This window comes from Camellia sinensis, chromosome 9 (assembly GCF_055761805.1).
Source record: "Camellia sinensis isolate YWXY chromosome 9, ASM5576180v1, whole genome shotgun sequence".
Taxonomy (NCBI): Eukaryota; Viridiplantae; Streptophyta; class Magnoliopsida; order Ericales; family Theaceae; genus Camellia; species Camellia sinensis.
Window position 1 is genome coordinate 30712215 of NC_138969.1, and position 14964 is coordinate 30727178.

Consider the following 14964-nt stretch of genomic DNA (forward strand, 5'->3'; position numbering starts at 1 on the left):
GAAATATAAAAAATATTTTAAAACTAAAATCTTATTAATATCATCACACTATTACGATCACTAAGATATAAAAAATATTTCTTAATTAAAATTTTATCAATGTCATCACACTACTACAATCACCAAGATGGAAAAACAATTCTCCATATTTGGTGTAGAGTTCTAATCATGACTCCACAACCATATTTAAGTGTGGTGTTTTGATACAACTTTCAAAAATTAATTCCACACCTACTTTTGAAAACTCATTCCAGGCAAAGTTTTGAATTTTGAAATTTGGACCCGGTCGTCCTCTCAGTTGACCGAAACAATGCTATTTTTTTTTTTGATTTTTGTTTTTTTTGGACAATTGGCACCTGTTATTTCTTATATTTTAAATAAAAAATATTTTTGAATTTTTAAAAAAAAATTACAAGTTTTGAATAGAATTTTGAATTGTAAGTTTTTGAATCAAATATTATATTTCACACCAAAAATTCTAAACTCAATTTAAAACAGTTTTCAAAACTCATAACCAAACAAATTTTCCACACTCAAATCATAATTCCAAAACGCACAAACTCAAAATACAACTCTATTCCCAAATCAAAATTCTAAAACTCTACCGAACACTACATTTTTTTTTTTTGGAAAAAGTTATCTATTGGACAATATTTTAAGCCACAAAAAAAAAAAAAGGGTAGGTCTACAGGTACATTAAACATCAAGAATTTTGATGCTTTCCATTTTCATGAATTGAGAAAAGACTTCCATTTCAATGGTGTGCTATGCTAATGTTTTCTGACTTTGTTTAGCCTTTAAACTCAGATCTCCACCCTCCTAGCCTTTGGCTGAGGGGAAATTTTTTTATTTAAAAAAAAAAAAAAACCATCATTGTGAAGAAGGAATTGTAAATTCCTGTTTCTAAGATCTTAATACACTACACAAATGTATCATAATCACAATGCAGCCACTTTGTGCTATAAACTAGTAAAAATTAGGCATTTTCTTGGCTATTTGGGTACATAAAGAGATTAAAATTATCCTCCAAAAACAAAATTGATGTTAGCATTTGTACACATAAAACTATCGGTTGCAGGTATTGGCAAAAGACAAAGTAAAAGTAAGAAGCTAATCATACTCACCTCACACTTGTATTGGATGGTTCAACACACTTGGCTGACTACACAAAATTGTCAGTGGATGAGAATGTAATCCGCGTCATCCAATAACTTACCAGCTGAAGTCGGGGGTAAGTTGTTCCGAGAAAAGTTTTTGCGAACTTGGGCATGAGTTTCCGCTTCATGTTGGAACATCTTGACTAACTCTTGCAGCTCTAACTTCCTAACTTCAACCTGCTCATCAGTGATGGGTTGCTTTAACCCAAGGTAGAGTATTCCAAGTGCAATTAGCCCGATTCCCAAGAGAAACAAGATGGCTGTAAAAAGACCAAATGCGTATGGGGTGTTCCCGGATCCAGGGATCCCATCAACGTTGATTCCAAATAGCCCGGTGAAGATGGACAGAACAAGGCCGCATCCCCCAAAGACGGCCAAATTATGGGTCACTCGAAGGCTTCTATCCTGACATTAAAATAAAAAATAAAAAATAAAAAAGTGAGGAGTTAACCAAACTAATCTTTACTAAACTAGTAAAACAATTGATGTAGGTGCAAGAGTTCTGAATAAAGTCTGTATATTCAATTGTACGTAATACAAAGATTACAACCAATATTTATAGCAATCCTAAACCTAATTTATAATAGAAAATAACCCTATACAATTAATTTACAATCAATCGAATATTCACAAATAACCTAATGGATATATTTCCATAATTACATAATATGCTCACACCTCCGCTCAAACTCAACGTGTTTTAGCAGAAAATACTGAGAGTTTGCCAAGAAAAAACTGAAATCAAGCAATAGTATGAGTTTTCGTAAAGAAATCAGCAAGTTGCAAAGCTGAAAAGACGAAAAGAAGCGAGATGGAACCAAATCTTTCAGTAAAAGAATTAGAGCCATGAGATGCCAAAGCCATAATTTAGCTAAAAAGCAACACTTGGGAACAAGCATAAATAAAATGTCTATGCATGGGACTGAAAAATCACATTTTCTCGTATGAAAATTTTAAAAGTCAAACCTGTAACCAAGCACGCACAGTGCCTTGCATGACATCTTGAATGTTAAATAAGCGGTCGCGAACTGCTTCTTGCTCCTGAATCATTTCCCTTGTACTTTTTTGTATTACCTCCAGCAAACTTTTAGTCGCATTGCCCCTTAAGTGTTGGAGAAGCTCAAAAACAATCTCCTCTCTTGCATGGAGTGACCATTTCACTCGTATGACCTGCATAATAAGTATGAAACCAATTCAAACTTATATTTCTTCTCCTTTTTCTTTTGTTAAAATAAGAAGAAGAAGAAGAAGAAAAGACAAATAAGTGTGTTAGTAAGCAGTCCATACAAATTTCAATTACTATTAAAAGCCTTGCTAATCTATTACAGAGTGTTGATGTTTACTTACAACCATATTATGTCATTTTAAAGTGATAGAGCTGACTTGGCATGGTTTATCCAAGCTTTGTCTAGATGGCATCCTCATATCAATTGAGATACTTTTCTTCTTTTTTTCTTCTTCTTTTTTTAACTGAGATAGGCAAGTACAACTGATATGTGCAGAACGAAAGTGAAATTAGGCCTGATTTTAGGAACAAAAAAGTTTCTTGATCACACATTACTCATGTTTCAGATATCATTTCAATCCTACTTCATGTTCGTTCAGTTGATAACACCGATAGTGGCTTTTTATGGAAAAGTAATGACATTTTATCACGATGAAGTGTAATACCTCTCTCGATAACCTTCTGATTTCTTGGTTCAGAATTATAGTGAAAAGATTCATATCTTCTTGGGTCCTCCTATTCACCAAGAAGAATATTCGTTAAAATGAAGTTTATGGGAACTTGTTAAGAATAACAATTCATAATGGAAGAAACGTCTGTGGCTGTGTGCATTGAAGTACCTGTTCATAAACTTCAACTCCACTTCATCAGCTACCCCAAATATAGACCTCCGGAATAATCTTAACATAAAAATAAATAAATAAATAAAAAGATCTGATTTTAGAAATTACTGAATGAAGAAACTCTATGGTAGTGCAAGCTGAAACCACAGAAATGATAATTAAGTACATCGTTAAATACAGATGAGAAATAAAAAATGTGTAGTTTATTTATTTATGTCAAACATTAACAAATGAATGTTTACAGCATTGTCAGCTCAGAGCCGAATAAAATCTCATAGGATTCCATACAACAACAAAGGATAACAATAAAACACACCAAAATAAGGAACTTTAGAACTATATCAAACTACCCTATCATACAATCATATCCTGCAGTTGTACATTGTTGGACTCATTTCCTAATAACTTAAACTTTGGGGACAATCGGGGATTTAACATATCAGCTAAAATATCATGATTTCAATGCTACGTGCAGCAGTTTACTTAACAAAAAGATTTTATAGTTCATGTATCATCAACCACCATAATGGTAGAAGTTCCAAAGATATACATGTTAGTCTCAGGTAGAACTCAACCTCAACAGCTAGTTGTTAAGGTGAAGGTGCCCTCACACTAATAATTGCACATTACTTTCGTATCTAGGAGATGTGAGACTTCATCTCACACTCAGACTGTCCCTCACGTGCAACATGCTCACCCAGCAGCACTTTCCGCGTGCAGGCTAGAGATATGCACCCTACCCATCCATGGCTGCTCCGACTCTGATTACATGTTACAAAGTCTTGGGTAGAACTCAATTCCAAAAGCCAACTGTTATGGTGAGGGTGTCCTCACACTTATATGTTGCACATTACTTTCATACTGCTTCACAATAAACCCTACAAGCTCCACTATTTGTGGAGTAACACAAAAAGATTATCCCGTCACTCTTACAATCAAACTTTCCTAAGAACTTTCTATATCAACTGACCTAGAAAGATGGAATCTTTATATCCACATGCACTTTCTTTGAACAAATCCAAACATATTTTTTATATCTATCAATCCAGTAGTACCTCCTATGATATTTGACGATCGCAAGGTACCAAACTTGGGTTTTCCCAAATACAAGACAGAAAAAGCCTTGCCAACTCTGTTAAAATCATTTCACTATAAGGTTCAGAAGCTACAATCACAAAAAAAAAACAACCACCTTCCAGCAGAACATTTATGCTGAAAATAAAAATAAGTGGGATAGTCTTAAAATAATTGCACTATAGGTGGAAGCTTTTTTGGTGCAAGTCTGGCACAACCTAAGAAGTACAAACACGTATACGGATGTGGACATGGACAATCGATTTCAAAAAAATGAGGACACGGACACGGCAATAAAATATGTTTTCTTATATTTTTATTTACTATTTAGATTAATATTACATCCACAAACAATCAATATTAACAAAAAAATAACTCTAATTCTATATATATTTTTTATTTTAAAAAAAGCACTTATAAACAGTTTATATATTTTTTTATAGATGATCTATTAAATATTTAAATCTAAGAAAAAAAATAATAAACATTCAACATTCATCAAAAACACTAAAAAAAATAGGGGAAAAGATTACTTGGCATATCCCTAGTGTGTTCCCGAAGTGTCCCCGGCGTATCCCTTGAAAATAAATTAATTCAATAAAGGGAAAAGTCATGTGGCGTGTCTCATACGTGTCCCCAAAGTGTCTGTGTGTCCGACACAGATACGGCACTTGTTTTGAAGTGTCAGTGCTTCATAGGACACAACAAAGACTAGCACCAAACACAAAAAAGGATTGCACTGTACACACAATACACACAAGAGACTTGCAAACCAAATCAAACCAAACCAAGCCTTAAGTCCCATCAAATGGGGTCGGCTACATGAATCTTTTTTCTCCACGCGGCCCTATCAAAGGCCATTTCATTAGTCAAATTAAGTAAATTCATATCTCTATTTATAACGCTAGTCAACGTTAATCTAGGCCTACCCCATCCCCTAACACTTCCATCTACCGTTACAGCATCGCATCTCTTTACTACTGCCTCTGTTGGTCTCCAAAACAAGAGACTTGCACTACCATGAAAATGAGATTATTTTCCCACTGTCCAACTGAAAAGCAATTTTCCCAACATTCATTAACTGAAAACTATTATTTGCACTCATGTCACCTAAAAAATTATCCACGCAACTAGACAAACATAAGTAGGTGTACTGTGTACATAGGTTAGACTAGTAATATATGGAAACTTTTCCCTCACCTGTCATCCCATCGAGCAAGGCGGCAGGTTAGATGTGCAATGATTTCATGCACTGATCTTGGTGAATTGTTACCACCAGCAAATAGATGTTCCTGGAGAAGAGGAGACCACGAGTAATTATGAACCAAAAATTAAACAAGAACTGAAACAACCAAAACTTTATTAATAGACTGAAGGTCTAATTAAGGTTTTTATTGCAATTAAAAATAATTGTGATAAAGTCTAATTCTTGTAGGAAAAGATAGATTAATACTTATGGAACAAGATTACCTAGTTCTATAAATAAGAGATTCTTCATAAGAGCTAGCACTTAGAGATTTCCTCTCCTACACTCCCTAGAAAAACTTGTGGACTCTATGGATCAAGTGTGGAAATGGATTTTGCGGTTGAGGTATTTATCCTAACTGTCTCTATAGATGGTTGAATTTGAGTTTTCTATCCATCACAAACATTATCATGAGTATTGGGAATCGAAATAATTTTTTTAAATTTCACTAGAAGGATTCTTCGCATTTATACCTGAACTTCTGTGATACCCAACACATTAATGCTTGATGCAGCTCCTTTGACATGCAAAACAGTTATTAGGAAGTTTTGTGCTTGCCAAGAACGAAGCACAATGGGGATGTCATCTTCATTAACAGTCGGATCACCAACTGATTGACCCAATAGTTCAAACAATAGCCCTCCAGCAACCCTAACTGGGACCTATATAAGACATAAACCATAATCAACATTCCAATAATACACAATTCATATAGAGTTGAAAACATTACCTTTTCCATCTATTTCATTATAATTAAAGGGACACAACCAAATATAATTGGCCTGAACCCTGTATTTTAATGAAAAGAGAAACACAAAATGAACTAAAACTTATTCATGCAATACACAGTGATCTTTTATTTCCAAGACAGAACCAGAAAGCAAAAAGCAAAAAGCAAATACTGAAACCTTCAGTCAAAATACAGCTCTGTCACAGTTCCTCATCATAAGTATCAACATTCAGTCAAAATACTAAAACTTCTACATGCATCCTCTGTCAACTCTTTGCCTTTTGTATACAAAGATAGATCAGAGAAAAAATGCGGTTCATCTGCTTTCCTTTTTTGATCTCATACCACCATTGACAAATCCAAATTATCTTAATACAAAACGAAGCAAATATTGCACCATGATACAACCAGCATGTTCCCATCATATTTAATGGTCAAAGCTCTGATGTCTAAGATTTATGAATATGTTGCATTCCTTCTGCTACATGTAGTAGTTTATATCAATTGGCTTTCATGATACTCAGAAGTACTACGAAGAGTAGTTAAAAAGTTTATTTTTTTATTAATAGAAGTTTGAAAAGGACAGATGCACCACAAAGATGTAGCTGAGTTTTCATGGCATGAAACAACGGTGGGTTCCAAGCAATCCTGCTCTTTCAATTTTGTATTGGCACCAAGCAGCACACAAGGTAACATGGATTAGCACTTAATGTTCACTCAAATATGGAACCATTTGTTGAATATAGAAATTAGAGTACATAGAATCTTTTTATTTTTAGTATTATGTATATAATCTGTGATTGTGTCAATTACTGATTTAGTATTGTTTTTTTATTTATATCGTTTCTTAAATTGTATCATGAATCTATTATATATACATGGTCTCTACCTCATTCACAGATAAGCCAAATAATTCTTTTCATTCTTTTTGGTATCAAAACTAGGTTAAGTACCTAGTAATTTTGCTTCATCGGCAGGCGGCAGCCGGCAGCCTTGCCTTGGCTACCCGCCGGACAACAACCCATTCCACTGTTATATTTTTTTTCAGTATCACTTCGTGGTGATCTCTTCCTCTATCCACTAGTTTATTCATATCTCAAATATCTCTATCATATTTTTGTTTACTCGCAATCTATTTTTTTGTGTGTTTTTGCTCCACTTTGTCTTTCCCTCTACTTCAACCTCAAATAAGTTTCTATCTTCAAACTAATTTGAGTTTGAGGAGGGTATTACACCTATATCATGGTGAGCATGGTGATATACCATGTGAACCACCTAAGCCGCCCTATTTGGCGCACAACCCAAGTCACCCCTTCTGGCGCATAATCCAAGTCGCCCCCTTGGCGCACCGCCTAAGCTGCCCCCCCCTCAGGCACACTTTTTAATAAGCTGCCCCTTGGCACACTCAATCATCTATTGCCATCATTATTTAGCACCACGTCATAAGTTATGTATGTGCCACATTTGTTGGTTCAACATCCAGTTAGTCTCTACAATGGTCCGACATGACCCCTTAAACTATCTCGACATTGATTTCGGTTAGTTCCTACAATGGTCCGACATGACCCCGTAAACTGTCTCGACATTGATTTCGGTCAGAACCTGCAACGGTCCGGCATGACCCTTTTAAAATGTCCCGACATTGATTCCGATTAGTTTCTTCTAGGGCACTTCAATCCTTGTTTTTTTTTTTTTTTTTTTTTTTCTAGGGTGTGGTGCTAATGTATTAAGCACTTTTTTGGCTTTTTTTATTTAGTGGACTACTAGATTTGTTCAGTAGCATTTATTTAGACTAGCCGTTGAGTTTTTTCCCGCTTCTTCCAGCCATCCATTGACAAGCTGCGATTGTTGAATATCTTCACACCAGCTTGAGGGGAAATATTGAATATAGAAATTAGAATACATAGAATCTTTTATTTTTATTATTATGTATATAATCTGTGATTGTATCAATCACTGATTTAGAATTGTTTCCTTATTTATATCATTTTTTAAATTGTATCATGAATCTATTATATATACATGGTCTCTACCTCATTCATGGGTAAGCCAATTTTCATTCTTTTCCATTATATTAGTTTTACAATTATTACAAATTCCATGAACTATGGAGCAACCTAAAGTGAATTTTGCATAATCTTGAACCCACCCAACCCCTGGTAATGTAATGATCAGGATTCATTTTCTTCATAAAAATATAGGTTGAGAAGTGATATAGTTGCTAATGAAATTAGTACAGAGAGAGTCTTTCAAGCATCAGTTCACTAACAACACAAAATCTCACAGACCCAAATAAAGTTGCTACCTAATGTTGGTCCAACAAATCAAGAGTGTTAGGATGAGTGGAATGAGTGAGCACTTCTAGGTACACATGTAATGATTATGAATCTATGAATCTAATCAATAGGAACTTTACATGTGGCCAACTAGCACAGTGGTTTTGCAAAACCAGCTGGATAATTGGGGATTTTCCACAGTCCTTACAATAAACCAAGCCAATCTTGACTGTAGACCTCACCAAACATAACAAGTTGAGCTCGACTTGAGTGGTTAAAACTTTAAAGTCCAGCAAGTTTCTCTCCCAGAAACTGCACAGCTGCTAAGCTACTACTGAGTGCAAACTCCTCCACTCTCAGCTAAGCTGAGCAGTGAGCACTAATTTGCACCCCAATTCGAAATAACAAGAAGATCCCTCCTTTCTGGGAAGTTTGATTCAATTTTATTTGAGTCAACAAATATATTGAGCCTTTTAAAGAGTCTATTAAAAAACATAGACTTGAACATGCCATAAAATTTTAATAAATCTAACCAGCCCTCAAAGGTTGTTCGGTACTGACTTTTTAGCAGCTTTTGTTTTTTAGAAGCTAAAAATGTGTTTGGGAAGTGGCTAAAAATGTTATTTTTTTGTGAATGGAAAAGTTGAGTTGCCTTTTGGAATTTTTTTTTTTAATTATTAGCCAAAAAGCAGCCTTTTTAGCTGCATTCCAAACAAGCTCTCAACTTGCAGTGTTGTGTTGTGTTGTCTTTTTACATCATCACACATGAGATCTGTTGGGATCCATACTGAGATTCTATCCAGTATGCACACAGCACTTGCATTATAGAATCCTTATCTCCTAAATTATTAGATTATGTCTATCATATCATTCATGAAGCACGATCAACCAAATAAGCTAGTAAGATCAGAAGCTAAACAAGCAATTACCTCGTACAGGAGGTGTTTCATCCGATCACTTATCAGTCGACTTTCATCTCTCAAAGCAATACTAATGGCCGGATGCAACCACTGAGCATTTCTGAGCCACACATCAACAAATGGGTGACCTGCGACAACATGGCACCACCATCTAGGCCCACCTGGCCTCTCCCAGTAAGGAGCTGCTAAATCTGCAACAGTTAAGTCATCTTCATCAACCATGATATCAAGCTGGTGTGAGTCCCAGCCGATATCAACTGTTTGGACTAGTTCAGAAATCCTAGCCCACCCAATTGGAACCCAATGATTTCCTGAAAGTCTGTCCACACTATGCAAATGGTCTGATTGAGGTGGCTGGCAATCTGTATCATCATCGCAAGGAGCAATGTGATCATCCCCCAACTCAACAAGAGATGTGGATTCCATTAAATTGTTCTCATTTGCTTTTGGAGAAGAAGCCTCAGTTGCTACATCGGTAGGCACTTGTTTCTTTATGTTCTCACCATCCGAAGAATGGGTCTTCGAATAAGATCTTGGCCTTACAGATTTCTTATGCATTCGAACATGTTCAAAAGCACAAATTAGTCCATCAGTCCAGAGTTCACTCCCCGGCATGGCCTCCTTATTTTTAAGGTTTTCTTGTTTCTTTGTTTTATTACCACGGAAAGAGTGGTCCATGCCACTCATGTTTTGTTTCGTGCAGAACAGAAAATAGGAGACTGAAAGTATTGACACACACTTATGCAGGAGCGATCAAAAGAGAAGAACTGGAAATAATCCGCAGAGGCATATTCTTTCAGAAGCAGCTACACTCATACTGAGACACCAGGATGCTGAACTTGGTATAGTAGCTAGTTCTGAAATTCAGTAATAAGTTGCCTTCAGTCTTTCGAAGGTCATGATAAAATGTTCAGTAAAACAACCTTAAGAAAGTAAAAAGAATACACACATATATTCAACAAAAGAAAACAACAAACATTATTACACTTCTGAAAAGTAAAATCAGTTTAGCAAACTGAAAATTACTCAGATGATAGATGCCAACATTAATCAAATATTTCAAGATTAGATCAGGTAAGACGTATAATGTTAAAGATTTTTTGTTGCGGTGCTAGCATCATACTTCGCCAGTAGCTTCTGCACAAAATGGCACGGATAAATAAGTTGAAGTGATATCCCAGAGAGGTTTCCAGGTGGAAGGTATGGGATAAAACCCAGTTCCCAATTAGGAAAAATTTACTGAAGTTAGAAAATAGCCAAAGGGAGGCCTGGGAAGTAAAGCAAGGTCTGCTTGCACGATTGAAAACTGTGCCGCATTCTAAAAAATGTCAACCATTCCATCACACAAATTGCTTTATAAGACCTTAAAGTTAAGAATTAACCTTTGCCTCCTTTAACGTAGTTTATTTGGTACAAGTTTATCCAGAAACATATTTGTCATAGAAGGATTTTACCAAAATCACTAAAGACAAATAGAAAAGGACAACTTAATCATCAAAATTCAAAAAATTTTGATTTCTCAAATCACATCATTGGTTATCGACTCAATTTCCATGCAACAAAATCACATTTAAAAATGATAGTGCAGCTCTGAAATTCTTTTTTAAATGTTACAACAGTTGATACACAGATGCTCAAATACACTATGGTTCTAAGTTATTACAAATAAAACTAAACTGATGATGATAGTAGGGATAGTAGGGATAAATGGCAATCATACCTCAATTGGGGAAAGTCAACTATTACTGCACTAGAAACCTTGGTTTATCCCATTAGGACTGCAAGGAGACTTGTATTGCTTGGTTTAGTATTAGAGAGACACACGGAATTCTACAGATTGGGGTTTGGGTATTTATTTGACACAACACAAGATCCAAATGCTTGGATTAGATGATAGTCTTTTGTTGCTCTCCTGGAAACGATTGTATTTTGGTGTCTACCCTGTTTTACTCTGCTAACAGATTTCAGGATCTCAATCCCTTTTCCTTATTTTGTAAATAATATAAATGTTGTCTAAGACACTACTTTTTACTCAACAAAAAGTAAATAAATAAATAAAATTAATACCTTTGGATCATGGATTTGGAAAGAGAAAAGGCTAGTGAAATGTAACTATATTTCATTCACATTTCACTCACTTTTTTTCCTTTCCTTTTTCAAATCACTACACAAATCCATAAACAAACAGAGCCTTAAGTTTCATGACATCAACCAGTATAAACTAGCATAAAAATACTAATAAGACATCATTTTGCAAACACACACACACACACATATGCAAGCATATGTATATAGAAACAGAGAGAAGGAATCAACAGTAAAAGCTACAAATCACCATGAATTCAACAATTTCCATTAAAACAACCCAAAAAGGCAAATCTTCCATGTCTAAGTAAAGGGCATCCGAATTCAGACAATAACATTCTAATATTATAAATAGAGAGTTTGAAATGCAAATTCAATCGTCTGTTTGGTTACTGAGAAAATGTAACACACCGAATTAAGATTCTGACTATCGGAGTCTTCATTCATTAGTTGGGGAATTCAATGCTTGGTGATAATAAAGCGAAGAAATCCAAAAAAAAAAATCCGATCTTTTTTGTGCGAAATCAAGGAAAAAGAATAAGAAATTACCAGAGAAATATCGATTCGAATAAAAGCCTTCGAAAAAGTGAAAGAAAGTAATGATATGAGAGGAGGAGTGGCTTACACGTGTCGTTGTTCGATCCGCGTGGCAGCCAAGAAAAATAAAAAGAGGTAGGTTGGGAATCTCAAATATTCTATTAAATTTTTCATAAGGTGTGAATCACATACACGTAAATTTATGTGAGTCCCACGTCATGTACATGTAAATTTATGTAAGTCCCACGTCATGTAAGAGATTTAGTAAAATATTTAATAGAATGTTTGGAATACGTACTCAAACAAAAAAGAAGCATGAGCTAAAGAATGCTAAGGGCTAGAATAGTCTTTTTCATATTTTTTAATCATTTCACATAAATAATTAATGCAGCAATGCTACAGACCCCCACTGGGGATGACCCCCAGTGACCCCCCCAGTGCCACGTGTCGGCCTGGGGTTGGCTGAAAACTCAAAAAAAAAAAAAAAAAAACTATTTTTTTTTTGGACCAATGGGAGGTGACCCCAGTACCCCCACTGGGGGTCCAAAGCTTTATTCATAATTAATGTCTTATCTTCTCTACTAATTATATTACAATAAAATATTACGTGATGTTAATCTGAGTTACGGATTAATCATCCTAATAGTTTATATTATTTTTTAAGGATAAAGTTGTTTTGGAAAAATAAAATAAAAAATGATGCATTTGACAAATTTTATAATTAAAAAAAAATATTGAAAATTTTAGTTAATTTAATTTTTTTTGTGTGTTTAATATTTTTTTTAAAATGCTATTACTCTTTAGATTTTTTAAAATTAGAACTACTATAAAAAAATAATTTTAAAAAATTCATTAAGACAAAAATTCAGAAAAAAATATATGTTTTAGCAACTGCCAAATAACTATGGATCTTATTTAAAAAGTCAATTTTTTTTTAGCTTGTTAGCCTAGCCTCTCGCCAGAGACCAAACACTATGTTTGGTTGTTATTTTTCAAATTCAGTTTTTAAAAATTTTAGAGTATTTGTTTGGTTATTTTGAAAATCGAGTTTACTTTTTAAAATGATATGTCGAGGATTTTAAGGAGAGACAATTTTGAAAATGATGTGTTGAGGATTTTTCAAATTGAAGTTGTCCTCCAATTTAAGCAGATAGACAATTTTGAAATTTTGTAAATCATAAATTTAAACATAAATTTACGATTTTGTAAGTAAATTTAAACATACAAAATTGTAAATAAATTTCCAAAAATTATGATTTTTTTAATGCGACTTTGTAAATCAATTTTCTGCATAACATTTATGAAAAATTAATTCTACGAATGAAATTTTTTAATGCCGATTTGGAAAAAAAAAATTACGTTTTTTGTGGTTGAAATTTTTTTTAATTCTACGGCCTCGTTTGGGAACAGACTATTTTCGTATTTTTTTGACTTTTTGGCTAAAATATGAGGTAAAAAAAATTAGTATGTTTGGGATGAATTTTTGACTTCTTATGAAAAAATATGCAAAAAGTAAAGAGAAAAGGAAATTTTTGAATTTTTAGTATAAGTTGTTGGCTTTTTTATTTTTTTAGTAACTTTTTAGTTTTTAGGCTAAAACAGCCACTTGTCAAACGAGGCCTACAAAAGAAATTATGTTTGAATAATGTTTGGTAGCTCGAGACTTCCTCCCCTGTTGTTTTGGGCATTAGGTTTTTTTTTTTTTTTTTCTTTCTTTTTTTCCTCAATTTTCAGTCTGAAACTGAAACGCAGGGGGAAGAGGGAGAGGGAGAGGGAGAGGGAGAGAGAGAGAGAGAAGAAGAAGGAAGAAGAGGGCTGCAAACCTCGCCGCCCGCCGTCGTCGCCTCACCGCCAGCTCGTCACAGCAGCAGCAACAGCTCCAGCTCCGACCGCCGTCTCCGCCTTCGCCTCCTCCTTCCCCGAATATTATGCCCCCTCCAGTCCCTCCTCCTCCTCCTCCTCCTCCTCCTCCTCCTTCTTACTGGTTCTGATCTGCAAAAAAAAAAAAAAAAGAACCAAAAACGGCGTCGTTTTTTGTTCGGGGGATTCGGGGGGGAAGAGTTTCGAGCTACGTAGCATCACTCATTATGTTTTCATACATATATAACATGTACATATATATATATATATATATATATAACTAAGATGAGAGTATTTTTTGATGTGACAAATTTTTTTTAAAATTGTCTCTTTCCTTGAATTAGACGGAAACTTAAAATTGCAATGATACAATTTTTTGAAAACCAAATAAAGAATCTTTTTCAAAATAGAGTTTTCAAATCACTTTTTGAAAAAAAAAAAAAAAATAGAACCAGTGAATTTTTTTGGAGTCAGCAAATAAAATTTCAAATAAAGGCCTTTTGATATTTAAATAATCATTGCTTAATTTTTTAAATAATAATAATTTATTTAATTTAAGTTTTCTTACTTTTCAAAGATATTATATTACTAGTTAAATTTTGGATAAAGTACTAATAAATTTCAAAATAAAATCTTTTGAACTATTTAGGGGTTGTTTGGAATGATCTAAATAAGTGTACTTTTTGTCTTTTTATGAAAAGATGTGCAAAAAAGTAGAGAGATGGTGTGCTGAAAAAAAGATAAAAAGATGAATTATTTTCGGTATGCCAAACTTGGCCTTAGTCTTTCCTTTTTTTCTTATTAATTCAAAGGTCCCATTAAAGTAAAAATTATACAAAAGTATAGTCACTTACATATTTGAGTTTAATTTTTTAGGGTTAAAAGTGGATTTCTCTAAATGTGAAATTACACATTTAGGCAATCCGCACTGTAAAGGTTTTAAATTTTTTTCTTATTTTGGAACAAATCTCACATTACGAACAAAAAACATAACACTCCAATGTAATACTTTAATAACATAACACTTCAATGTAACACGTAAAAAAAACTCCTAAGTATATTTTTTTCAAGCGTAACAACGTAACCTTCTAAAAAAAATTCCTTAGTATATTTTTCTCAAACGTAACACTGTAATGTAATATACAAAAAAAATTTCTTAGTATACTTTTCTTAAACGTAACACTCTAATTAATGTAATTTCAAACGTAACACTCCAATGTAACACATACAA

At 33.9% G+C, this 14964-nt stretch overlaps 1 protein-coding gene across 4 annotated transcripts; it reads right to left on the reverse strand.

The window, feature by feature from the left end:
• Positions 1–953: 953 nt before the first annotated feature.
• Positions 954–11969, reverse strand: LOC114299818 (uncharacterized). Of its 4 annotated transcripts, none has more exons than XM_082886444.1 (8): positions 11886–11969; positions 9261–10108; positions 5799–5987; positions 5280–5371; positions 3003–3062; positions 2829–2898; positions 2124–2327; positions 954–1562 (listed from the first exon to the last, which is right to left on the reverse strand). In XM_082886444.1, exons 2-8 carry the CDS (start codon positions 9936–9938, stop codon positions 1176–1178), a joined length of 1680 nt encoding a protein of 559 aa, XP_082742570.1. In that variant the 5' UTR covers positions 9939–10108; positions 11886–11969; the 3' UTR covers positions 954–1175. The 4 variants fall into 4 exon arrangements, with proteins under 4 accessions (XP_082742570.1, XP_082742569.1, XP_082742572.1 ...); XM_082886443.1 differs by having other exon boundaries at positions 11748–11913; XM_082886446.1 differs by lacking the exon at positions 11886–11969 and adding an exon at positions 11587–11748.
• Between the last annotated feature and the right edge of the window lie 2995 nt (positions 11970–14964).